Here is a 26761-nt window from a genome sequence, read left to right as displayed (position 1 = left end):
CTATCTTTGAAACTGCTCAATGGAAAAAATTGAAACAGCTCATTGTCAAGTACTCCCCATGGGGAACAAGATTTGTTAACGATTACGTCATTGGTCCCTTAATCATGACGTCATAATTCGACAGGGACAATGCTTAGTCTGATCAATTGGCAATTTCATGACTGTGATCTACGTAACAATTATTATATTAGAGCATATAAATTTATGATGTCATCGCTCTCGTGGTCTGGCAGCCATATTGGATCAAATTTTTAAAACCCTTCAAAAACAGAGGAGTTGGTTCGCATCAAGTTGACTGCACAGGGTAAGTGTTCTATGAATACAATGTAGTTATTAATTACCTTTTCTTTATTGTTGAGCTCCCTCTCTGTCACAGTCGTGATGATCCTGAGGTTGGTGCAGCGCAGGCATGATGGGGCGAATGGCCTCCTGTGCCGAAGTTTCTTGTGTGTATTTACTATACTAGGGCATGCCCGTACTATATATAAGCTAGGACGTGCCCGTACGTGGGTGCCCGTTCCTTGCCAAAAAAAAAAAAAAAAAATTTGTGTAGGGGTGTGTGTGTGTAAACATCCTAGGGCGTGCCCGTACGTGGGTGCAAAAAAACATGCGTGCAAACAACAACAACAAAAAAAAACTTTGAAACCACGTGGCAGTAACGACCACAGAACCCCCCCCCTCTATTTACATGAATGGTTTGGTCCATTCGCAACGACCACAGAACCCCCCCCTCTATTTACATGCAATGGTTTGGTCCAAAGCGAACGGCTTGCAGTGTTTGGTAAAGAAATCGCCATAGCTCGGTAACTACTTGTCCGATTAATTTCAAACCTTGAAAAGGCACATCCTCGGGTCCCCAGCAATATACCTGGCAAGTTTCAAGTATATCGGACCGGTAGTTGTCGAGAAACAGCGGTCACAGACAAACATACACACATACACACATACAAACACACATACAAACACACATACACACATACACACAGAGATTAATGGAATTATAGATAGATGCAGAAGTTCCTTGTAAGGGAACTCGTGAAATTAACATTCTATGTACTAAAATAGACCTTGCTGTGATGTTTGCAATTATAAATCCCTATCAACCTCTGCTTCGCCCTTGTTGGCTTTGCCCTTACTTTCTCGACTTGTTCCAGTTCACTCGCATCGATATGCCCGTCTACATGGAGTCCAGCTGCTTGATTGGAAACAAATGCCTTTTGCTTATCCTCCATATTCTTCCTAACATTCCCTGAACCACCTCGGTTATTCGTCGCATACGTGTGAGTGCAATAATTGTTTGGCCTACAAATGAAAAATTGCTTGTTGCATTTAACCTCTCGCGCCCACACCGTCAATTCTCTACGTAATGACGTCACACGCATATGTCATGACGACGCGCGGCTGATGATGTCACGCGTCCAGATCGTCTTAGCCTTGGAGACAAGTTGCTATGCGTGAACGGTCGCGATGAGTGCGCTCTGACTGGATCGCCCTTTTATTTGTGCTGTGAACGGCTTTAGTCTACGAATCAGTTTGTCCGTCTATCTTATCTTATCTATATAGTCATCTGTCTATCTGCTTGTCTGTCTATTCATCCGTCATTGTCTGATTCCACGCGTCTCTGCTGTTCCGGAAGGAAGAAGATCCGTCGCCTCCACAGGTTTGTTTGATCACTCTATCTTTGTAAATTACAAACTATAATATGGGATAGTTTACATTATTACAAACTATAATAGGGGATAGTTTACATTATTACAAACTCTAATAATGTTTCTTTGATCACTCTTTATAATAATGTAAACTATCCCCTATTATAGTTTGTAATAATGTAAACTATCCCCTATTATAGTTTGTAATAATGTAAACTATCCCATATTATAGTTTGTAGTAATGTAAACTATCCCCTATTATAGTTTGTAATAATGTAAACTATCTCCTATTATATTTTGTAATAATGTAAACTGTCCCCTATTATCGTTTGTAATAATGTAAACTATCACCTATTATAGATTGTAATAATGTAAACAATCCCCTATTACAGTTAATAATAATGTAAACTATCCCCTATTAGTATGTAATAATGTAAACTATCCCCTATTATATTTTGTAATAATGTAAACTATCCCCTATTATATTTTGTAATAATGTAAACTATCCCCTATTATAGTTTGTAATAATGTAAACTATCCCATATTATAGTTTGTAATAATGTAAACTATCCCCTATTATCTATCTATAATTCCAGTAATCTCTGTGTGTATGTTTGTATGTTTGTATGTATGTATGTATGTATGTATGTATGTTTGTCTGTGACCGCTGTTTCGCGACAACTACCGGTCCGATATACTTGCAACTTGCCAGGTATATTGCTGGGGACCCGAGGATGTGCCTTTTCAAGGTTTCATATTAATCGGACAAGTAGTTAGCGAGCTATGGCGATTTCTTTACCAAACTCCGCAAGCCGTTCGCTTTGGACCAAACCATTGCATGTAAATAGAGGGGGGGGATTGTCACCGTACTCGCAAGCCGTTCTCTTTGGACCAAACCATTTCATGTAAATAGAGGAGGGGGATTGTCACCGTACTCGCAAGCCGTTCGCTTTGGACCAAACCATTTCATGTAAATAGAGGGGGGGGGATTGTCACCGTACTCGCAAGCCGTTCGCTTTGGACCAAACCATTTCATGTAAATAGAGGGGGGGGGATATAATTTTAGATATAGATATAGTACGGGCATGCCCTAGTCTATCTATAATTCCAGTAATCTCTGTGTGTATGTTTGTATGTTTGTATGTTTGTATGTTTGTATGTATGTATGTATGTATGTATGTTTGTCTGTGACCGCTGTTTCGCGACAACTACCGGTCCGATATACTTGCAACTTGCCAGGTATATTGCTGGGGACCCGAGGATGTGCCTTTTCAAGGTTTCATATTAATCGGACAAGTAGTTAGCGAGCTATGGCGATTTCTTTACCAAACTCCGCAAGCCGTTTGCTTTGGACCAAACCATTGCATGTAAATAGAGGGGGGGGATTGTCACCGTACTCGCAAGCCGTTCGCTTTGGACCAAACCATTTCATGTAAATAGAGGGGGGGGGGATTGTCACCGTACTCGCAAGCCGTTCGCTTTGGACCAAACCATTTCATGTAAATAGAGGGGGGGGATTGTCACCGTACTCGCAAGCCGTTCGCTTTGGACCAAACCATTTCATGTAAATAGAGGGGGGGGGGGATATAATTTTAGATATAGATATAGTACGGGCATGCCCTAGTACATTGTAATAATGTAAACTATCCCATATTATAGATTGTAATAATGTAAACGATCCCCTATTATAGTTTATAATAATGTAAACTATCCCCTATTATAGTTTATAATAATGTAAACTATCCCTTATTATCGTTTATAATTATTTGAACGATCCCCTATTATAGTTTTATAATAATGTAAGCGATCCCCTGTTATAGTTTATAATAATGTAAATGATCCCCTATTATTGTTTATAATAATGTAAACTATCCCCTATTATAGTTTATAATTATGTAAACGATCCCCTATTATAGTTTATAATAATGTAAACAATCCCCTATTATAGTTTATAATAATGTAAACAATCCCCTATTATAGTTTATAATAATGTAAACGATCCCCTATTTTAGTTTATAATAATGTAAATGATCCCCTATTATAGTTTGTAATAATGTAAACTATCCCCTATTACAGATTGTCATAATGTAAACAATCCCCTATTATAGTTTATAATGATGTAAGCTATCCCCTATTATAGTTTATAATAATGTAAACTATCACATATTATAGTTTATAATAATGTAAACGATCCCTTATTATAGTTTATAATAATGTAAACGATCCCCTATTATACTTTGTAATAAGGTAAACTGTCCCCTATTATATATTGTATTCGGTAGTGGGTTATGGCGATTTACTAAATACAGACTTGGCATTTAATATGGATTTTTTTTTCTTTCTTGACTTGGGTTTACTTTCTGAACTCAGTATATCAATCTGGTGAGTTTCTTTTACCCTTCGGTGATGTCTTTGTTGAAAGAACCATGTCACTGATTGTCTTTCGCAGAAAGAAGTCAATAACAGGATTATATCACAGGTGGCGTGACAAAATGTAAGGACAGGTAGATTTGACGATTGGCTTCACAATCGGGTATATAAGGGTTGTTGCGTTCTGTATTAGTAGAAAACAACTGCTGCACATCTACAAAAGTTATTGCCGCTTCCTCTGGAGATGGTCCGTCAACTTGACAATGCTGTTTGTCATGGAGTGGTGGCTTTACGAAATTCTGGCATGAAACAGCGTGCTATTGCTTGGCAGTATGGCATCACTCAAGGTCAGGTGTCAAAGATCCTGAAACGAAATGCTCAGAGGGGTGTCCCTATTCCAATACCGAGGCCAGGACGTCCACGCAGAACCACAAGGAGAGATGATCGCTAGCTGCACTGGTTAGTCTGCAATGGCCGTACCAAGTCAGCTAATCGGCTTCGGGCTGAGTGGCAGCAACTGACAAATGTGCCTGTATCCAGAAGGCTAGACAACCAACGACTGGTTCAAGCAGGCTATCGTGCCAGGCGTCCCCTGAGAAAGCCACGCCTGACCAGACAACACAGCCAGCGCCGATTGCAGTGGGCCAGAGAGCACCGTCAATGGCAGCCAGGACACTGGAATCACGTGACCTTCAGTGACGAGTCTAGATTTCTGGTCTATCGTCAAGATGGCCGCGTCCGAGTGCGCAGACAATTGCATGAAGCCCACAACGAAGATTGTATAGTGCCAAGAGTCCAAGCTGGAGGTGGTGGGGTGACCGTTTGGGCTGCTTTTCATGCAGGGGGCAAAACTGACCTGGTTGTTCTGAATGGAAACCTGAACCAGTTCAAGTACAGGGTCATTCTGGAAGAAACATTGCTTCCATTTGCTCGTGCAGCCTTTCGAGGAAACTTTGTCTTCCAAGATGACAATGCACGCACGGCCTCATCGTGCTCGCATGATCCAACACTTTCTTACTGACCGTGGTGTACAGCATATGGAGTGGCCTGCCATGTCCCCGGATATGAATCCGATAGAGAACTTGTGGGCAGAATTAACGCGTCAAATCGACAACTTGGACCAGCAGCCTACCTCTGTGCGTGAATTGCAGCAGACTATTGTCACTGCATGGCAAGTGATTCCTGTCCAAACCTTGGCAAATCTCGTGAACAGCATGCCTCGACGTGTACGTGCTCTCCTGAATGCTCGTGGGAGTTACACAAAGTACTGAACTGTAATTTTACTGTCCGTAATCCCAGTCATAATTTTAGCTTTTGTTTTTGTTGAATTTTTTTTTGGCTAATGTGCAAAATAAAGAGATACTTCTGGAAAACGTATAGAAGTTTAACACAGTACTGTCCATGTATTGAGTTCGATATCAGTTTACATCACTTTCAAGGATCAATTTATTTGCTTCAAAATGTCAAATGTGGTTTTTGTTTCTTTTAAAGGTCACATTAACAAAATCTAGAATAATTTTAACGTAATTCCAATTAACTTTTGGTTACAAGTCATCTTGAAAAGTAAGTTCAGCCCCACAAAAAAAATATTCCCTATTAAATGCCAAGTCTGTATAAGGAAATACCACTCATTGCTTCATTGACGGGAATACCAGGAGTGGGGGGAGGGAGTGGGGTGGAGGAGATAGAGAGGAGGGAGGAGGAGCGAGGAAGGGTGGGAGATAGAAAGGGGGTGCCGGGCAATGCCGGGGTCCTGCTCCTCTCCCTCTCTCCCACAACACCTCGCCCCCCCCCCCCCCTACAACCTCATTCCCCACTCTCCAGACTCCCACCCCTCTCTTCAGACTCCCACGACATCCTTGCCCCATCCCTCCTCTCACCTTCACCCTAACCCTCCCTCTTCCCAACCCATCCCCCTCCGTCCAGACTCCCACCCCACCTCATTCTTCCAACCTGTGGACTCCCATCCCACCCATTTCCCTTCCTCCTCCCACCTCCACCTTTTCCCCTCCCTCCTTCCACAAAGGTACCCGCCATAGCCCAGGATGTAACGAACATCTATTGGAATACCACAATTAAGCACATCTTTAGAGACAAACATTTTATTTATCAACCGGGAAAACATTGAACAGAACTATGAACAAAATTGAACATATCAGTGTAATGCTTTTGGGGAGACAATATTGAAAGTTTTGCCATCAAGGGCCAGAACATGCAAATTGTTTGGTGTTCCAACACTAGAGCAGCCCACATACGGATAGTTGACCATGTGAAAAAGATATTCGAAATCTGTTTTGTTGTTAGACAATCGGAACACACTCTCTAAGACCCCCTTTACACAGGGCTGCGACCTTTGTGCCACCTTTGAACGACCAAAAAATGGCCAGGACGCTCAATGGTCGCCTAAACCCAGAAAATCCTGTTTCTATGTAACTGCTCCAGCGATCCTTGTGCCTCCCTTGAACCACCAAAAATGCAATTTTCGGGCATTTTCATGGCGATCTACGAGCGACCACTGCGCCACATGCCTGCTTCCCCTGTGCAACCTACGGCAACCAACGCGATTAGAAGCTACATAGGCGACCCCCGAGCAATGTTTGGGCAACCATTGAGCCTCCTCTGTGCCTCCTCTGTGCCATCATCGGCGACCAACGGCGACCACTGGGCGATCATTCAGCCATGCTTCTGCCTCCTAGGCGACCCTTGAGCATTGTTTGGGCAACCCCTGGCGACTGCTGGGCAACCTGGAGTGCCTGGGTATATATATGAGTATGCCCTGATTCTGGCGCTTTTCCATCAGTTTCTTCCTAGCTGCCAAAGTGAGAACATCTCCAGAAGATAAAGATTTTGGGATGAACAACCAACTCCTCTTGCATACTGCCATCTTACAAGGTCACCAAGCACTGCTGGTGAACCAGATGGCCATTGCTGTCCTTAGAAGAAGGATGAACAGGCACAGAAGAAGGAGACCACGAACCTGGTGGGTCCGCCCCTGGCTGATACAACAGAGAAGGTTACAATTCGGGGACTACAGCCTTTGTCTTTGACAAAACAGACTTTGTCTTCATAAGCTTGCCTAGACGTGTCCTGAGACTTTTATACCATACTTTAAGCACTGTGACATCTTTGCCCATCTCGCCAGCCTTCTGCTGCCACAGGGATTCCTTCCTCTGTTGATTCTTATATTGGGTCATCCTTTTATTATACATCTCGGTATGCTCTCTGAGCCATTCCACTATGGACTCCTCTTCTTCTATTGTGAGGTTTGGTAAAACCTTTTCCTTTCTTTTCCTCTTCTTACAGGAGGGTTGTAGGGCACTTGTGGCCTGTTGATCACCATCACCTTGGCCATCAACATGGGTATCTTCATCCCCTTCACCTTGGTCTTGAGGACCTTTATTCTCTTGACTTTGGGCAGCATGCGCTCCACCATCAGGTCCACCACCTTGGCCAGCAGGGACTTCTTCTTGGTGATCACCATGGCCAGCAGGACCTTCTTCTTCAGTAGTCCTGGCACCTCTGCGGTTCTTTGCCCTTGGTCATGTGCACTTCTTGGGAGGCATGATGTCTTGTGCCTGTTGAGTCTGGAGACTTTCTTGAGTCGAGTTGTTCACCATTCACTGCAAACACAATGAACCACTGCAGGTACCAGCCCTCTATTTATAGGCAGGCTGAGGAAGCACTACAGGTGGCTCAAAAGAGGCAGAAGGGAGGCAAAAGCGTTGCCATGGTGGCTCAAGGGTTGCCATGGTCGCCGAATGGAGGCACAGCGGTCGCCACAGTCATCATTCAATGCACGCTATTGGTCGCCCAAAGGAGGCACAAGGGAGGCACAAGGGAGGCAGAAGCATCGCCCAGATTGACAGGAAAATTTGCAGCAGAACGCATCTATTACCTGGCGACCATTGGGCGACCACTGTGCCTCCATTCTGCAACCACGGCAATGCTTGTGCCTCCCTTCTGCCTCATTTGAGCCACCTTTGAGCAATCAACATCCTCGGCGACCTTTGTGCGACTGTTTTGAACATGTTCAAAAATTTACGGCGACCATGGCATCCATGGCGATGTCTGACCCTCCTGTGTACCACCGTTGAATGACCTAGGCAACCATTCTGCCTCCTTTGAGCCTCCATCGGCGACCTGGCAAATTTTATGGTCGCACAAGGGAGGCACAAAGGTCGCCATCCTGTGTAAAGGCCCCCTTAACAACTATATTGGCATACGGATTAAAATTCCTTTTTTTTAAGTTTTGGAGGGGGGATATTTCAATAAGCTAGCCAAAGTGGCGACGTTTTTTTTCTGCAAACTCATCTTTCACCCTTGAGAGTTATGTCGTTAGATGAGCAGTAAAATACCTTTAAAGCGATGTACAGGTTGTGTTTGTACTATTTTGATTAGTGCATTTAAGAGGTCACATGACCCCTTTGCCTATTTTACCGATCGATCGTTGGAACAGTTATTTATCACATCTGATACCATATTTGGCAATCGAATCACCATCTCACCATTGGTGGGGTGCGTGGAGCGACCCCAACCTCTGAAAAAATTTGGCCTTTTTATCGCTGAATATGGAGAAGGTGGGAGCCTCACTTAAATAAACATGCTTATACACTTAGTTGTAAGAATCAGCAATTTCTTAACTTTTTCAGATTTCACTCCAGATTTCGACAGCAATTTAGTCCACCTTAGGATCGGGGCTGATCCTTATCAGAAGACAGATTTCTATTATATACAGGTACCGTACTTTAATTAGTCCGTGAGAGGTCATCGTGGAAAATCGCATCATATAATGCATAAAATCGCTCCAAGCTTCTAATTTGAAAACTTAGAATAGGTACACCGTAAGTACACCGTAAGTACACCGTAAGATGTCCCTGCGCATCATAAGAGGTGACCAAGGGTTGGCGTCAGGAAGGGCATCCGGCCATAAAACATTGCCTCAAACAAGGAACCATGATTGTCATGGGGCCCGCAAGGCTAACCCCCGCTCTAGCAGGGAAAAATGGCCTCAAAACGATCATTCATTCATTCATTCTTCTAATTTGAAAACTATAGCATCTACAAAAGTGATGCAAACAGCAATTAGTAGGAAATTCAATGGTGTGAGTGAGGAAAGTGAAAATAAACAAGACCGGAAGTCTAACGGCGGCATAGCCGGGCTTGTTTGATCCTTTAGTTGAAGAGGATAGTATGACCTGGGTGGAGATACCATTAGCAAATAATGTAAGTATTAAATTATTTTGAAGTACTCTCGGTCTCAGCTGTCTGTCACCATGGAAACGAAGAGATTGCATTGAGACACTGGTTTATTCTATATGTTGGTCAGTTAGTCAACACTATCAAAGTCACGTCAGCACCATCCCGACACACCGCTGCGGCCGGAGTGCAAATCCTGCCACCAACCTCCTTGAGAGTTGGTACTCATTTTGCAACATTTATATTTTAAAGCAATATTTTCTTGGGAGCTATTAACCCTCCAAGTTTCACTCTCGATCTGCTCCTGAGTTTATATGATCTCACTATAAAACAACATTGAAGGTTAGTCGGCCTGCAGCATGTGCATATTATGAAAATGATATTACAATCAAAAAACCGAGGCCAATTCCTTACTTCTGTGGTTATTAGTACTGTACACTGCTTATCATTGATTCATGAACCATACTCCGCTTCAATCCATGAACTTTGCATTCACGACATTGGGATAAAAGTGTTATGGTGATATTTACTATATTATTATTATTATTACTTAAACAATACTACTGTATTAAGAAACCTGGGTTTAATTTGTCCGAAGCAGCCTGAAGGTGGGACATGAAGCCTAAGGCCTACACGTAATGTGTCATTGTAAGATCCGTAACGTCTATGCTTTTGATATTTGATGATCATTTTAACAATTGGTTTGTTTGTTTCACACTGAATAAAAAACGTAAAGATAGAGCATGGCGATTGTGATATATGCCAGGTACAACGATATATTTGGCCTGAATGGCATAGGAAACAAAATGGCGGAGTGTGGAGTCAGCCGTTGTACGCCGTAATTACATCAGACGTAATCATATCACCCTGTCATGTGACCAGATCCTCAGCTCTGATTTGTACACGTTTGAGGGGACATACATACAGTACATACGGATGGAAAACACTGTTCTAGACGGCTTTGCCCCATGGGCTACGCCATAAAATTGAACGCTTCGTGCAGAATCTGTTGCACCTGTTCCAAGGCGAGGCGTTTTTGAGTAGGCTGAAACAAAGCTTAAGGACTGCTGTGAGGGACAGTGGGCTGACCAAAGATAAAGCCTCTTTTCGTTTTTATTTTGGAAGCCGGTTAATTACCTTCAAAAGGGGTGTTTAAGTTTACCCAAATACCCAGTTTTCATCCATGCACCCCCTTGTAGTTCCCTTAGTATGCATGCAACGTTTTGGGCCACTAGATTTCATAATTTTGGAGTTATGGAGGAGACGCACACACTAACTGACTGACACACATTCTTTTATTATTATAGATAACTGGTCTTGTGGTGAATTCTGGCTGTGGTGGCTGCTTCATTTGATGGTATTGGGACGAATTATGGGGATAATTGGTTGCAGTCCCACACCGCATCACATGTACGATGTTGCTTGGCCTAATTAGATCCAGACACATGACGCCTATCGGTGTGATGCTGAACCGTTTTGGGGCTCCCAATCTGTATTGTAACACGGTATTTAGACGCGAGATCCGACGGAGGGTCGCGTGTTGGGGTCGCTTTGACGTGCCCATCAGAATTCGAACCAGGCACCTGCGGTGAGTCTGACGGCTGTTTCATACTTGTTCATATTGTTTCAAACTCACCATGTTTGAGAAGTTTATGGGTTATTTCAACAAGTTTTTACAGCGGTGAATGGCGGTTCCATCACTGCAAAGTACGAATTATTATGAATTCTGGTCTTCGTGATAGCATTAGCAATGATGGTCATTTCTCGGACCATCTATATATTATTACAAACATATTGCCGATTTGCTTTTGTCGAGCATAAGAAGGCTACGTAATCACTTTTACGATGGCCTGTGCTGTTTTCGATGAAGTTGTGGACAGGAAAGCGAGTCTGTTCGGCCCTGTTCAAGGGGTTACACCCCTTCACAAGGCGCTGCGATGTGGTGTAAATGAGGTATAACTATACATTGAGGAGGAAAGTTATGATTTCTAATCAATTTCTGTATCACAGGCTCAATACACTGTGCAAAATGACCAGCCCGAGACGAAACTTCATGTCTCCAATTTCTTGGGATCGTGTTGTTGAAAATCTGCCAAAGGTATGTTCGCATTGGCGATGATACGACACATTAAATTAAAGTACAAAGAGCAATGGAATGATGCTAAGCTTGTAGGGTTGATAGCTGTAAAACGATTGTGGCAGACCTCATTATTAACTTTTGCGCTCTCGTTTTGCTCGCCATGGATCCTTAAACAACGAGGAACGAATTTGAAAACGTTTAGACTATGTCCTGCGTGGGGGGCGATTGTAATCCACATGCTGTGTTTGCAGTGCTACACGACCGAGGCCTGTTTGCAGTCCAAACCACACATGGACGGCAGGGTGAGGAACGCCTGCCAGCAGGACAAAACGGGCCATTTGGGGTGAGCAGAGCCTCCTTGGATACTTTATGGTCCGCCATAAAATATAAGCGAAACTTTTTCATCTTGGTCCCTTTTTACCACCACCTTATCTGCTCGATGAGTTCACTATTTGTCTGGCTCGTCTGCAGCTTACAAAAGTGTATTATTGGTGTGTTTTCTTTATTGATAAGTTCTCCATCTTTGAATTCCTAACTCGTCTTACAGCATTCATGAGGATGGATGATTGCAAGGGGAAAATTGCTGGATTTCTATAGACTGTGATGATAGTTAGTTTTGAATGTATTTGGAGGTAGACTCCCACAAACTCCGCCTCTGGAACAAACTCCCACACTCTCTTCAATCCCACTCCTCCCTCCAGGTCTTTAAAACCATGTTCACCACCATCTCTTATCATCCCCCATCCAAAACCTTGATCTTTTCTACCCCGGCTAATCTACTCCAAATCCACCTCTTTCAATCTCAAACTTCTTTCCTGAAATTCCTCGTAGTGTTCATTTGCTTTATACTGTGTACCCCTTACCTTCCTCCTCCCCCGCTCCCCCCCCCCCCCCCCAGCCCTCTCCCTTCCACAGATCTACCGACCTCCCTGTTCTCTCCTGTTGTTGTGCTTGTATGCTTTCTTCTCTGTCACCCTCTTGTCTCCCGCTCCCTTTATTTATTGTATGTTTTATGGGTCCGTGCATGTTTTCGCGTGTCATTTGTTGGCTCTTACACGAGCCTTGACTCTGTATACCAAAAAAATCAAAAAATAAAAGGTGTTTGCATGGAGGACTTTTGTATGGGACGAGGTATAATATTCAGGATATGAGAGTAATGCTGAGCAAATGTATGTGTTTCATATGTCTGCGGGGTGGAGGATGGGTGGTCACAGAGTGATGTGGGTGACAGGGATGTTGAGGATGGGTAGTTATATGACATGGGTGAGAGGGATGTTGAGGATGGGTAGTTATATGACATGGGTGAGAGGGATGTTGAGGATGGGTAGTTATATAATGACATGGGTGAGAGGGATGTTGAGGATGGGTAGTTATATGACATGGGTGAGAGGGATGATGAGGATGGGTAGTTATATGACATGGGTGAGAGGGATGATGAGGATGGGCGGTCACAGAGTGATGTGGGTGAGAGGGATGATGAGGATGGGTAGTTATATGACATGGGTGAGAGGGATGATGAGGATGGGCGGTCACAGAGTGATGTGGGTGAGAGGGATGATGAGGATGGGCGGTCACAGAGTGATGTGGGTGAGACGGATGATGAGGATGGGTTGTGCTGTTAGATATCCTGAAGACAGAGAAATCAACTGTATGAGAATTGAAAGAAAACCATGTTCAGGTGGATCTACATTGAAACCTTACACATTTTTATATTATGTAACTTAACTTAAAGGGTAAAAAAGCTCTTAAATTACAAAAACAGAATTTGTGGGGACACAAAAAGTTGTTGCATCACAACTTAGAACTGTTGGATAAGCACTTTTTAGCTAAAACTGTGAGCAACTTTGTGCAGTTATTTTGGATATGTTCGGATAAGCTGTGGCATGAGTAACCATATATTTTGTCAATTCTCTGAAAATCATGAATCAAAGAATATTCTTTTCACTGAATATGTGTACCACAAGGTTAGCGATTTCAACCATACATTTATTTAAAATAATTATCTGCAAGAGAACACTTAAAATAACTAGAACGGCACTCAGAAGAGAGCATACCTCCGCCTGGTTGGCCATATCACTCAATGGTGAAGAATCACTTAAAAAATTATACTAGCCAGATCTGGATCTTCACCAAAATTGAACAGATTCTTCCTTGTCACACACACAACCTGTCCAACAAGTTTCGTCCAAATCCATCCATAACTTTTCGAGATATCCTGCTACATATCGTTTTTGCCCCGATCTCCCAATGGTGAAGAATCACTTTAAAAACTCCAGTAGTCGGATCCGAATCCGATCTTCACCAAAATCTAATAATTTCGTCCTTGTCACATACGCTCCATCTCTGCCAAATTTCGTTCGAATCCGTCCACAACCTTTTGAGATATTTTGTTCACAAACGGACAAACAGACAAACAGGGGTGAAAACATAATCTCCATCCACCTTTGGTGTTGGAGGTAATAAAGCCTATTGCCATTTTATGCACGTCTAAGGACTATAGGTTTTTTTCCCTCTTTAATCCAGCATACATGAAACTTATTTCTGGAATTCTGCTTTTGTGCTGAGTTAGGTCTGGGTATAATGTAACAACTGTGGGAAAAACAAACTTAGGAGTCAAACTCGTAAGGAAATGATAACACTAAGAGACAGCACAGTACATTAAAAGTGTAACATGAGTAACCATGGAATTGCCCAAAAGGTGTCCAAATTTGACCTAAATAAATTCCTGGACTTTAGTCAAATTGGAGAAGAGAAACACAAAAAATAGCATAAGCGTAGACATGCTACTTCTGGTGTTCAATGTCCTCAATTTCTACAATTTAGTTAATCTGTCCACACTTTTTGGTTTTCTCCTAGTCATCAAATATGACGTGTGTGTATATATATATATAGCCTGGTGTTGGCTTAGAGGTTAGGGTGTCGGCTTGGGATCCTCGGATCCTGGGTTCCTTGGCTTAGCGGTGAGGGTGCCGGCTTGGGATCCGAGGATCCTCGGTTCCTTGGCTTAGCGGTGAGGGTGCCAGCTTGGGATCCGAGGATCCTCGGTTCCTTGGCTTAGCGGTGAGGGTGCCGGCTTGGGATCCGAGGATCCTCGGTTCCTTGGCTTAGCGGTGAGGGTGCTGGCTTGGGATCCGAGGATCCTCGGTTCCTTGGCTTAGCGGTGAGGGTGCCGGCTTGGGATCCGAGGATCCTCGGTTCCTTGGCTTGGCGGTTAGGGTGCCGGCTTGGGATCCTAGGTTCCTTGGCTTAACGGTTAGGGTGCCGGCTTGGGATCCTAGGATCCTGGGTTCGAATCCCAGTCGATCGCTGAATTAACGCCAGGGGGGTTGACTCAGCCTGTCATCCTTCCGAGGTCGGCAAATTGAGTACCAGCTTGCTGGGATGAATGATCCCGGTGTGTACCCCGGTTTAGAATAGGTACACCGTATCCCTGCGCATCGTAAGAGCGTGACCAAGGGTTGGCGTCAGGAAGGGCATCCGGCCATAAAAAACATTGCCTTAAACAGGGAACCATGATTGTCATGGGACCCGCAAGGCTAACCCCCGCTTTAGCGGGGAAAATGGACTTAAAACGATCATTCATATATATATATATATATATATATACCTTTGCTCTCGCAGAGGTAGTTCGTAGAGCAGGTGTGAAATGTTCAGTGCATCTTGTCACAGTTTATGCTGCATGGTTGCATGCATTTTAATGGGTACAAAGTCGAACCCTAATTATCGGTCAGGCTGCATAATTTACGATTTATAGATTTTTTTTAATTGCCCGTTTTGTCATGGTTGCTTTTGTTGTTGCCTCTTATTAGAGTTGTCAAACCCTTGAGTTTTCTTGTTTTGCCAAGAATTTGCCTGCAGGCATAAAGAGTAGGAAACAAAAATGACACTTATGTGGCGTCGCTGACACAGTCTGTCGGCATGTTTGAACAACACGCACACAAATTAAATTGTTGTGATTCCTCCAATCAAACATGTGGTGTCGCTGACGCAGTCTGTCGGCATGTTTTATCAACACGCACAGTCGCACACAAATTAAATTGTTGTGATTCCTCCAATCAAACAAGACACTGAGGTTTAGCCTCAAATTGCCTCTTGTCCCTTGCGTGATGTCATTCGATGGAACATGGTTTGGCGTGGTCATGTTGCTTACAACTGAACCACCTTTCGAGGCCATTTTTCCCCGCAGAGCAGGGGTTGGCCTTTTTCAGGAACCCTGGTCCCTTTTTTTTGAAGCAATGTTTTACGGCTAGATGACCTTCCTGTCGCCAGCCCTGCTAGTCGCCTCTTGCGACACACAGGGAATTATCAGTGACCTGGTACTCAATTTGCCGACCTCGGAAGGATGACAGGTTGAGTCAACCACCCTGGTGTTAATTCAGCGATCGACCGGGATTCTAACACAGGATCCTCGGATCCCAAACCGGCACCCTAACCGCTAAGCCAACGAACCCAGGATCCTAGGATCCCAAGCCGGCACCCTAACCGCTAAGTCAAGGAACCCAGGATCCTAGGATCCCAAGCCGGCACCCTAACCGCTAAGCCAAGGAACCCAGGATCCTAGGATCCCAAGCCGGCACCCTAACTGCTAAGCCAAGGAACCCAGGATCCGAGGATCCCAAGCCAACACCCTAACCGCTAAGCCAAGGAACCCAGGATCCTCGGATCCCAAGCCGGCACCCTAACCGCTAAGCCAACGAACCGAGATCCCAAGCCGGCACCCTAACCGCTAAACCTACAGGAGCAGGATCCAAGCAGAGCTACTAAAAGAAAACTCGAGCTTTCCAATTACGATAAATGTAAAAACATTCATTGGATCATAAACTTTTTATTTATTTTTTCTTGCAGCTTGGTTAGCAATTCCTTGGAAATGCATCGGGATTACAAAAAAGAAACCCATGATCCAAAGAACCCAAAGAACCAACGAACCCATGATCCTCGGATCCCAAGCCAGCACCCTAACTGTTGGAACCCATCTGTGGATCGGTCCCATCGGCCGATGGGTCTGCGCCATCTGCGGATGTGTTGTTCACCTTGAAGGAATGTGTTGACAGAATGGTGCTCTTCAATCAGGTACACAGTCATTGGAATTACATGTGGTAGGAATTTAACAGAGATTATTTTTAAATGTTTTATTATCTATTTCTACCCATCTATTTATACATTTTGTCAATACATTTTGTAATTAACAGATACAGTACATGGCAGTTTTAGGAAAGCTTTACATAACATACTCAACATTCATACAAAACATTAGGTGTTCTTCTGATAATGGCGGAGGGGAATGTTAAATTCCTTTATATTAAATTAAATAAAATAAAATTTAAATTAAATTAAAAAATAAAATTTAAATTTTAAAAATAAAAGTTAAATAAAACATTTAAAAATCATCTCTGTTAAATTCCTACCACATGTAATTCCAATGACTGTGTACCTGATTGAAGAGCACCATTCTGTCAACACATTCCTTCAAGGTGAACAACACATCCGCAGATGGCGCAGACCCATCGGCCGATAGGTCTGCATTGTCATTTCTCGTGCATCCACAGATGGGTCAGACCCATCGGCCGATGGGACCGATCCACAGATGGGTTCCAACATAACCACTAAGCCAAGGAACCCAGGATCCTAGGATCCCAGGCCGGCACCCTAACCTCTAAACCAACGAACCCAGATCCCAAGCCGGCACCCTAACCGCTAAACCAATGAACCCATGATCCTCGGATCCCAAGCCGGCACCCGAACCGCTAAGCCAAGGAACCCAGGATCCTAGGATCCCAAGCCAGCACCCTAACCGCTAAACCAACGAACCCATGATTCTAGGATCCCAAGCCTGCACCATAACCGCTAAGCCAACGAACCCATGATCCTCGGATCCCAAGCCAGCACCCTAACCGCTAAACCAACGAACCCATGATCCTCGGATCCCAAGCCAGCACCCTAACCGCTAAACCAACGAACCCATGATTCTAGGATCCCAAGCCTGCACCCTAACCGCTAAGCCAACGAACCCATGATCCTCGGATCCCAAGCCAGCACCCGAACCGCTAAGCCAAGGAACCCAGGATCCTCGGATCCCAAGCCTGCACCCTAACCGCTAAGCCAACGAACCCATGATCCTAGGATCCCAAGCCTGCACCCGAACCGCTAAGCCAAGGAACCCATGATCCTCGGATCCCAAGCCTGCACCCTCACCGCTAAGCCAACAAACCCATGATCCTAGGATCCCAGGCCGGCACCCGAACCGCTAAGCCAAGGAATCCAGGATCCTCGGATCCCAAGCCGGCACCCTCACCGCTAAGCCAACGAACCCAGGATCCTCGGATCCCAAACCGCAAAGCCAACGAACCCAGGATCCTCGGATCCCAAGCCGCACCCTAACTGCTAAGCCTGCGCCAGGCTATTATGTTGCTTACAACTGATTTACAAAAAAAAATGTTGGTGTGACAGAAATGGTCAGTATGGAGTAGCACGCTTATTTATAACTTTATATTCTATCTTGCAACACAATACACCTTTACACCATCGTTCCCACTGGCCCTTTCTTATTTTTGGACAGTCTCCGTAGGTTTGAAGTTTTCTAAAGAACGCCTGTGGGCCTTCACAGTACTTGTAGGAAGTGCAGGGATTTGAGCAGACAGCACCAATCATTTGTGGTGTTGCTCAGCCTGCGGATCAGTACAATCTATTCAAATTCCATGTGTGGCCTGCTCGGAGTCCTTGATCTGAAACCTGGCAGCCGTTGCACGGGAACGGCCCCGAGACAACGTTACCCTCAAAATGAGCCACACTTGCTTTGTGTCGAAACTTTGGATTTGCACTTCTTTGCTTCGTGATCCTTACATTTTTCAGAACTCTTCCTTTATGAGAAATACTATTTATTACATGTGCCCTGTTAAACCTAATCAATGGTATTTTGTGGAAAACTTGTGCTCGTTGCAGTGCATGGTAAAGTTCTGGAAAGATTCATATTCTAAATGTTTTGTTCTGTGTGTGAAGCATTTGAAAGGAATGTTTTGTTGTTTTGAACATCATCTTTACCTTGCCCTTCTGATTTTATTTAACTCGGTCACGTGTTTTTCTCCTCTTTAAATTGGTCACATGCTGAGGCATGATTGTCATTATTTTCCATTTAACATTACAACGTGTGCTCCATACTCATCCTGAAATAATGTCCAAATGGTGTTCCCTGTGCCAGCCTGAAGATCTCTAAGGTTGTGGTTGTTGGAGACCTAGCGGTGGGAAAAACCTGTTTGATCCACAGGTGAGACCTTTTTTTTTTTTTTTTTATTGTACGGAGCAAACTCTTCCTCTCCCCACCCTGGTCCACCAATCCTCGGGTAGATTTGTTAACCTCTGGTGGCAATTATACGCTAAAAACACCTTTTATCCCTTACATTGATCTCTCAGTCGTTATTCGGCATTCCACATTTGATTGGTTTCACCATACTGGGTTCAAATCCTTGCTTGACATCTAGCTGCAAAGTACGCAACTTCTTTTTTGTAATCCCGATGCATTTCCAAGGAATTGCTAACCAAGCTGCAAGAAAAAATAAATAAAAAGTTTATGATCCAATGAATGTTTTTACATTTATCGTAATTGGAAAGCTCGAGTTTTCTTTTAGTAGCTCTGCTTGGATCCTGCTCCTGTAGGTTCTGCAAAGATGCTTTTGATGCAGACTACAAGGCTACCATCGGAGTGGATTTCGAGGTGGAGCGATTTGAGATATGCGGCATTCCGTTCAGCCTCCAGATGTGAGTTTTGGTCTCGTGGGGCCGGGGGCGGCTTAGCAGAGACGTTTGTGCAAGTTGAACACGCTTCAAACACGTAACCCTAAACGTTCTGCCAACTGCTCTGCCGCAAACGTAGTACGCAGTCAACGGATTGGATTCCCTGCGAAGTTCATAAAGGTTAACAGGGTTTGTAAGGTTTCTGCTGTAAAAAAAAGAAGAGGCTGGAAGGGATCCCCTAACATTCCTTTGGTTTTCACCTTTCAAATTTTATGATTAAACAAAACTCTTTGACGTCCTGACGTCAAGCAAGATATGTCTCCACCCACATTAGTGCATCATTATACATACTTGCACAGAGTTTGACTTAAATCCCCTAAAACTGTTCTCAAGTATCACATTTTTACCTGACCTGACCTTTGACGCCAAAATCGAATCAGTTCGTCTTTGCATCATAATATGTACTTATACCAAGTTTGGTCTAAATCCCATAACTGGTTCACAAGTTAGCATGGTAACAGATTTTTTTAAATCTAACAGGACATCTGATCTTTAATCTCTTGACCCCATAATCTAACCAGTTTACCTATACATCATTATACATACATGTACCAAGTTTGACTTGGTTCCGTTCAGCCATTCTTAAGTTATTGCGGAAATATATTATTCACGATAAAACACAGAGAAGTACTGAGGAATTGTAAACAGCAGCATATCTTTCGAGTTAAGCTGCTACTCCCCATCTTTTTGAATTATAAAATGTATAAAACCAAAGCAAAAGAGTTGGGAAAAACTTTGAAAATAAATTATTTGATTATTTGAAAATGAAAAGTTTTGGGGCACTTGTGTGAACATCATTTTCTTCATTAGGTCTGAACTCTCCATCTTATCAAACTAAATACTCAATCTGATGTCTGTCTGTCTGACCGTGATACATTCGGTCGTTACTTATCCAATCGCAACCAAACTTTACAGTAGGATTAAGGGGTCACATGATAGTGGTTGTAGCGATGTTATTTGCCCACTCCCAAGGGATGTATGCATCTTGGGTGAACTCCGTGTTAAGGTGCATAAATAACGTATTGTGTCGTTTTTACAAGGCCACTATCCGCTCCCCCCAAGGGGATTTTGTGACGTGATATTGCTCCCGACACCCTTACGGAAGTAAATTTTATTACAGGGAATTCAAAAATATTATAAACCACAAACAAGTATGATTACCTTTTTCCTTTTTCAACCATCACTACTGCTGTTTAACACAAAACTGATAGAAATTTGGAGGAATCCCGACATCCTTGAGGCATTCTATACTTATCGTGTTCACCATAGATGAACAGACCTACGCCTATATCTACTGTATATATACCCAGAGAGGATAATAGCATGATGATCCTTCCTGCCACTTCCATAGGGGAATGGGTATACTAGTTAGTAAAAAGTCTGCACTCCTTACATTCTTGGTCTTTTATCCAGAAAACCGGAAACCCTTTCGTCATCAAGCTGCCGAGCATCACGAGAAGGAAAGGCTTTTTATTTTTATTTTTTTGTTATTATTGTTAGGTTTACTCTCCATGAAATGGAGAGTCAACCTATTATTATTCCCATAGTTTTCTTATTATTATTCTTCCACCCTATTTTGCACCTCCAAAAATTTTAAAATCAAGTTTCTCAGCAACCGCTGGTCGGATTGACAGGAATTTTTCATCAAATGATCGGCTAGGCTCGTAGAATTTTTAAATGCTAATTATGACGTCATAGGTCACGTGGTATGGGCGCCATCTTGTAAAACACCTTCAACTTTGCCCCTCTATATCTCCGAAACCGCTCAATGTAAAAATTTGAGTAATGGCTCATTCTAAAGAACTCTGCAATGGGACCAAAAAACATGTTTATTTAGTATATTAAAAATGCTAACATTATTCTTCTAAGAGGTTAGAATTCTTCAAACACATAGTCACGTGAAAAAGTAAGTACACCCCATGTAAAGTTTTGACTTTTTCAACATATTTCAACATACAGCTATTTGATCTTCATTTCAACAATATTGATAGATAAAGGTGATATAATATAACAAATATAATAATAATAATAATAATGCATTTATTTTATATAGCGCTTTTCAGGAAGCCCAAAGACGCTTTGACAGAGTGCAAAACATAACGCATAGCAAAACATAAAGACAATTGCAAAAAAAGAAGAATCAATAGGGAAATATTCAAAGCACAAAGGAGGGAGAAGGAGAGGAGATAGTCAGGGGTTAGATGCTGTGGGTTAAATGTTGAATGCAGTGTTGAACAGGTGGGTCTTGAGTGATGTTTTGAATGTGGTGAGTGAGGAGGAGTCTCTGATGGTGTGAGGTAGCGAGTTCCAGAGGGTGGGAGCAGCGATGGAGAAGGCCCTGTCCCCCCAGGATCTAAATTTGGTCCGGATGGGGGGGGTCAGGAGGTTGGTACCAGCAGAGCGGAGGTTGCGGGTGGGAGTGTGTCTGGAGAGGAGGTCAGCCAGGTAGGATGGGGCCAGGTTATGGAGGGCTTTGTAGGTCAAGAGGAGGATTTTGTACTGGATTCTCTGGGAGATGGGGAGCCAGTGAAGCTTGTAAAGGACGGGGGTGATGTGGTCACGGGTCCGGGAATGGGTGAGTAGACGGGCAGCGGAGTTCTGAATGTATTGGAGTTTATTGGTGATTGTTGAGGGTGAACCATAAAGGAGGCTATTGCAGTAGTCCAGACGGGAAGTAATGAAGGCGTGGATGAGGGTTTCTGCAGCCACAGAGGAGAGGGATGGACGGAGACGGGCGATGTTTTTCAGGTGGAAGAAGGCTGTCTTTGTGATCTGTTTAGTGTATTTGTCGAAGGAGAGGGTTTGGTCAAAGATGATGCCAAGATTCCGGATGTGAGGGGAGGTGGACACTGGGAAACCGTCGATGTTGAGGGCAAAGTTATGGGTGGACTTGGTGAGCGTTTTTGGGCCAATGATGATTATTTCAGATTTATCACAGTTAAGTTTGAGGAAGTTGATTTGAAGCCAGGATTTTATTTCAGTGATGCAGTTTGTCAGGATAGAGTGGGTGGCGGTGGAGATGGACTTGGTGGAGATGAAAAGCTGGATGTCATCGGCGAAGCAGTGGAATTGGAGACCATGACGGCGGATTAAGTGACCGAGGGGGGACAGGTAAAGGATAAAGAGGAGGGGGCCAAGAACTGAACCTTGGGGGACACCTTGGGGGAGGGGAGCAGTGGGGGATTTGCAGTTATTGATGGAGATGAACTGACGTCTGTCAGAGAGGTATGATTTAATCCAAGAGAGGGCAGTGCCGGTAATGTTAAAGGTGGTTTCAAGTCGGGTGAGGAGGATGGTGTGATCGATGGTGTCAAAGGCAGCGCTGAGGTCGAGGAGGATGAGAATGTTGAGGTTGCCAGCATCAGAGGAGAGGAGAAGGTCGTTGGTGATTTTGAGGAGAGCAGTTTCAGTACTGTGGTTGGACCGGAATCCGGATTGGAATGTTTCATACAGGTTATTGGCAGAGAGGTGATGCTTGAGTTGAGTGGCTACAGCGCGTTCCAAAACCTTTGACAGAAAGGGTAGGTTGGAGATGGGTCTGAAGTTATTTAGGGTGTCAGGGTTTAGTCCAGGTTTTTTCAGAATGGGGGTAACAGCAGCAATTTTGAGGGATGGTGGGACGATGCCTGTAGACAGGGAGGAGTTTATTGTTGCAATGATAAGTGGAGAAAGAGCAGGAAGGGAGGCCTTGACAAAGCTGGAGGGGATGGGGTCAAGAGTGCAGGTGGCAGTTTTCATTCCGATGAGGAGTTCAGAGAGGTCAGTAGGGGAGACTGGGGAGAATTGAGACAGGGGATGGCAGGATAAGGGGGGGCAGGTGGTTTGAGGGGGAGCGGGTGCGGCGGTGGTCAAGCTGTTGTAGATGTTTTCAATTTTGCGTTGGAAGAATGAAAGGAAGGAGATGCAGTTGTCTATTGTGAATGACTGGGTGGTGGTGTTCAGGGGGCTGAGGAGTTTGTTTATTGTAGAGAAGAGTGCTTTTGGGTTTCCGGAGCCAGAGTGGATAATTTGAGAGTAGTAGGCGGAGCGGGCGCGGGAGAGGGCATCTTTATAGTGTTGTATGTGGTCCTTGTAGGCCTGGGAGTGAACTGTGAGACCTGTTTTATTGCGGAGTCTTTCAAGTTGGCGAGCACGAGTTTTCATTAGGCAGAGCTCAGGGGTAAACCAGGGAGCAGAATGGGTGAAAGAAACTGTTTTGGTTTTTATAGGCGCAATTTGGTCAAGGCAGGAAGAGAGAGTGTGGTTGTAGTAGTCAGTGAGGTCAGAAGGGGTGTGGAGGTCAACGAAGGGAGAAGTGGACATTTTTTCAGAGAGGGTCGATGAGAATGAGGCAGGTGAAAAAGCGTTTAGCTTACGGAAGTTGATAGTGCGATAATGCCTTGGTGCTGGGGTGGGGATGTTGATGGTCAGAGTGATGGCTAGGTGGTCAGAGAGAGTGAGGTCGGAGCCAGAGAGATGGTGCAAAATTAGTCCAGTAGAGCAGACAAGGTCCAAAATGTGACCACGGTTATGGGTAGGAAAGTTGACATGTTGAGTGAGGTTAAAGCAGGTGAGTAAATCAGTGAAGTCAGTGGTTAGCGTGGAGTCAGTGGAGTCCATGTGGATATTGAAATCACCAAGGAGGAGGATTGAGGGGGAGAGGGAACATAGCTGGGTCAGAAAGTAGGAGAAGTCAGACAGGAATGATGGGTGTGGTTTGGGAGGGCGGTAGACAACAGCCATGACTGACTGTGTGTGACCAGAGAGTTTAAAAGCCAGGTGTTCAAATGATGGAGCAGATGAGATGGAGATGAGGTTGGTCTTGATGTCTTGTCGGTGAATAACGGCAATTCCACCACCTCGGCCCTCCGAGCGTGGTTTATTGATGTAAGAATATCCATTGGGTGTGGTGAGGTTGAGCGTGTAGTAGCCCAGTGGTTGTTGCCAGGTCTCAGTGAGACAGAGAAAGTCCAGTTTATTTTCCAGGATGTAGTCGTTCAGGATGAGGCATTTGTTGTTGAGGGACCGGGTATTGAACAGGGTGAGCTTGATGTTGTTTTGTACGGCGGGTATGAATCCAGGTGATTTGGCCAGGGTTCGCAGACAGGAGGTGCGATTTTGTGCGTTGTTGTGACCAGGTGTGTTGGGACGATGAGTGGGAGTGCGCTGAGCCGACCAGAGGATGGGGATGGAGTGACCTGATTGTAAATAAACAAACTTACGACCGGAGCCACGGTGAATGTACCTGGGTCGACGCAGGAGTCCATTCGATCTGATTGCAGAGATGCATGATGGGGTGGAGCGGGTTTTAAGCAGGAGAAGCCTTGCGGCAGAGTACCGCAGAGCCATGCCAGCAGGAGCGAAGGCAAAGCGAGCACGCGGCCAAGGGTGAGGAGGCGAAACAATCGACACAACCAACGGGAGTGGGCCCGAGGAAACAGCGATGGAGCCGAGCAGGTGAAGCCCGGAGCAGCAGAGCAGAGCCGGGACCGCGCAGAGGAAGACTCAATGGCCATAAATCCGCCACGACCACCAGGAAAGCAAGACACGGACAATGGTCCAGTCAGAGAAGCGGCGAGCAAACGACGCCAGCGTCCTCTCACGACCGGACCGGAAAACGGAAGTGATGAAAATATCATGAAACATTTACATTTTGTAGTCCATTGTATAATTTAAATAAACATAAATGCAAATTTCGCATGTGGAAAAAGTAAGTACACCCCTACATTTATCACTACTTCAAATACCTAAAATTAGAATCAGGTGCACCAGCTCAGGTGCAAATGATTAGAACATCTTTAGAGAGGATCTTGGAGGAACCTGTCTTATTTAAACCTCAGACATTTAGTTTGGTTTGCTCTTTGTTGTTGAAGTGTGCCACCTGGGCAGCTCACCATCATAGAATCCACTATGAATTCTTCATTGTACCAGAAGGTGCTTGAGGATAATGTGAGGCTATCTGTCGGAAAGGTGAAGCTCAACCGAAGGTGGACCTTGCAACATGACAATGACCTTAAACATACCAGTAAATCCACCAAGGAATGGCTGAAAAGAAAGAAATGGAGGGTTCTGGAATGGCCAAGTTAAAGCCCGGATCTAAATCCCATCGAGATGTTGTGGGGGGATTTGAAACGAGCTGTGCATGCAAGAAACCCCTCAAACATCGCACAGCTGAAAGAATTCTGCATCGAGGAGTGGGAAAAAATTTCTCCCAGTCGATGTCAGAGACTGGTAGACAGTGATAAGAAATGCCTACTTGAGGTTGTTTCTGCCAAAGGGGGCAATACCACCTATTGGAGCCAAGGGTGTACTTACTTTTTCCACATGCGAAATTTGCATTTATGTTTATTTAAATTATACAATGGGCTACATAATGTAAATGTTTCATGATATTTGTTATATTATATCACCTTTATCTCTCAATAATGTTGAAATGAAGATCAAATAGCTGTATGTTGAAATATGTTGAAAAAGTCAAAATTTTACATGGGGTGTACTTACTTTTTCACGTGACTGTATTTGCTCCCACGAAAATGATATTTTTTTCCCAGATCCTTAGTTAAAAAAAACTCAGAATGCAAAAAATTTAGAAGTCATACGTCACATGGTTCGGTCGCCATATTGTTTTTCGTGAAAAACACGAAAACCCCCTTTTTCTCCGCAACGGCTGAACAGATCGAGCCCAAACGTGGCATGCATAATCGCATAACCATGACGAACAAAAAAGTCAGTGAGCATGCGTCACATGGTTTCAGAGTTATGACGTTTTTAAGCATAAACCTTTGAAACCTCGCTCCTCCCTCATTTGTGATCCAATCGAGGGGAAACTTCACAGATCTGTTCAGCATGTCAGTCTACTAAAATGTCCTTTTGGAATTTGCGATAGGTCATGTGGTTTGGCAGATATCGTTAATTAAACAAAATGGATATCTCTTGAATCGCTTCATTGATCGACGTGAAAATTCATACTACAGTAGAAGTCATGAAGAGTAACAAGTGTGCAAAATTTCAAGATGATTGGATGTACGGTCTGGAAGCTAGAAGTTGTTATTGCGTGAAGAAGAAGAGTCTTCAAGTGTGGACAATTAATTATTTATCACATGTGCAGCCATGAAGGCATCGTTTGACACGATCTCACGGGGTAATTTGAACCTCAAATAAAATTCTAATTCCAGATTTGGCAATGGCTGAGGTTTATTAGCAAACAAATAAAACAGATTTGGCCAAATTCCGAGTTTTTTTGAAAAGATCGCATATTCACACAGTTGTGAGAGGCTGAAGAAGAAGAAACCTCGCAAAGGCTTCTCAGACCAAATAAATAATTCTGCCTCTGCGGTTTTCAGGTTTATTTTCTTTTAAAAATCGCTTTCTCTGCAGTCTTTGCACGGATTGACATGAAATTTTCACCATAGGTGCGCCTGGGCATGAATAATCTTTTGAGGATAATTATGACATCACAGGTCACGTGGTACGGCCGCCATCTTGGGAAAACCAAAAATTTTTACATCTCTATATCTCCAAAAGCACGAAGTAGAAAAGATTGAGACATATCTCATTGTAAAGAACTATCCATGGAGAATAAGCCTTGTGAACTATGATGTCATATTTGCCTCCATTATGATGTCATAATTCGACAAGTACAAAACTTCATCCGATCAGGATGAAACTTTTTGAGCATCATCTCGTGATAAATTGATGG

At 43.9% G+C, this 26761-nt stretch overlaps 1 protein-coding gene across 1 annotated transcript in view; it reads left to right on the top strand.

The window, feature by feature from the left end:
• The first annotated feature begins 1414 nt into the window (after nucleotides 1–1414).
• LOC137439397 (ras-related protein Rab-36) overlaps nucleotides 1415–26761 on the top strand; it is a 60450-nt gene continuing 35103 nt past the window's right edge. The window contains exons 1-5 of the mRNA XM_068135120.2: nucleotides 1415–1660; nucleotides 11226–11313; nucleotides 11547–11638; nucleotides 18491–18556; nucleotides 18946–19047. Coding sequence (XP_067991221.1) covers nucleotides 11245–11313; nucleotides 11547–11638; nucleotides 18491–18556; nucleotides 18946–19047 — 329 coding nt within the window. The 5' untranslated portion in view covers nucleotides 1415–1660; nucleotides 11226–11244. The remainder of the gene's footprint in view (nucleotides 1661–11225; nucleotides 11314–11546; nucleotides 11639–18490; nucleotides 18557–18945; nucleotides 19048–26761) is intronic.

The sequence above is a fragment of the Myxine glutinosa genome, chromosome 14, assembly GCF_964187855.1.
Source record: "Myxine glutinosa chromosome 14, kmMyxGlut1.1, whole genome shotgun sequence".
Taxonomy (NCBI): Eukaryota; Metazoa; Chordata; class Myxini; order Myxiniformes; family Myxinidae; genus Myxine; species Myxine glutinosa.
Note: the sequence above shows the minus strand (reverse complement) of the source record. Positions and strands in the feature narration are given on the sequence as shown.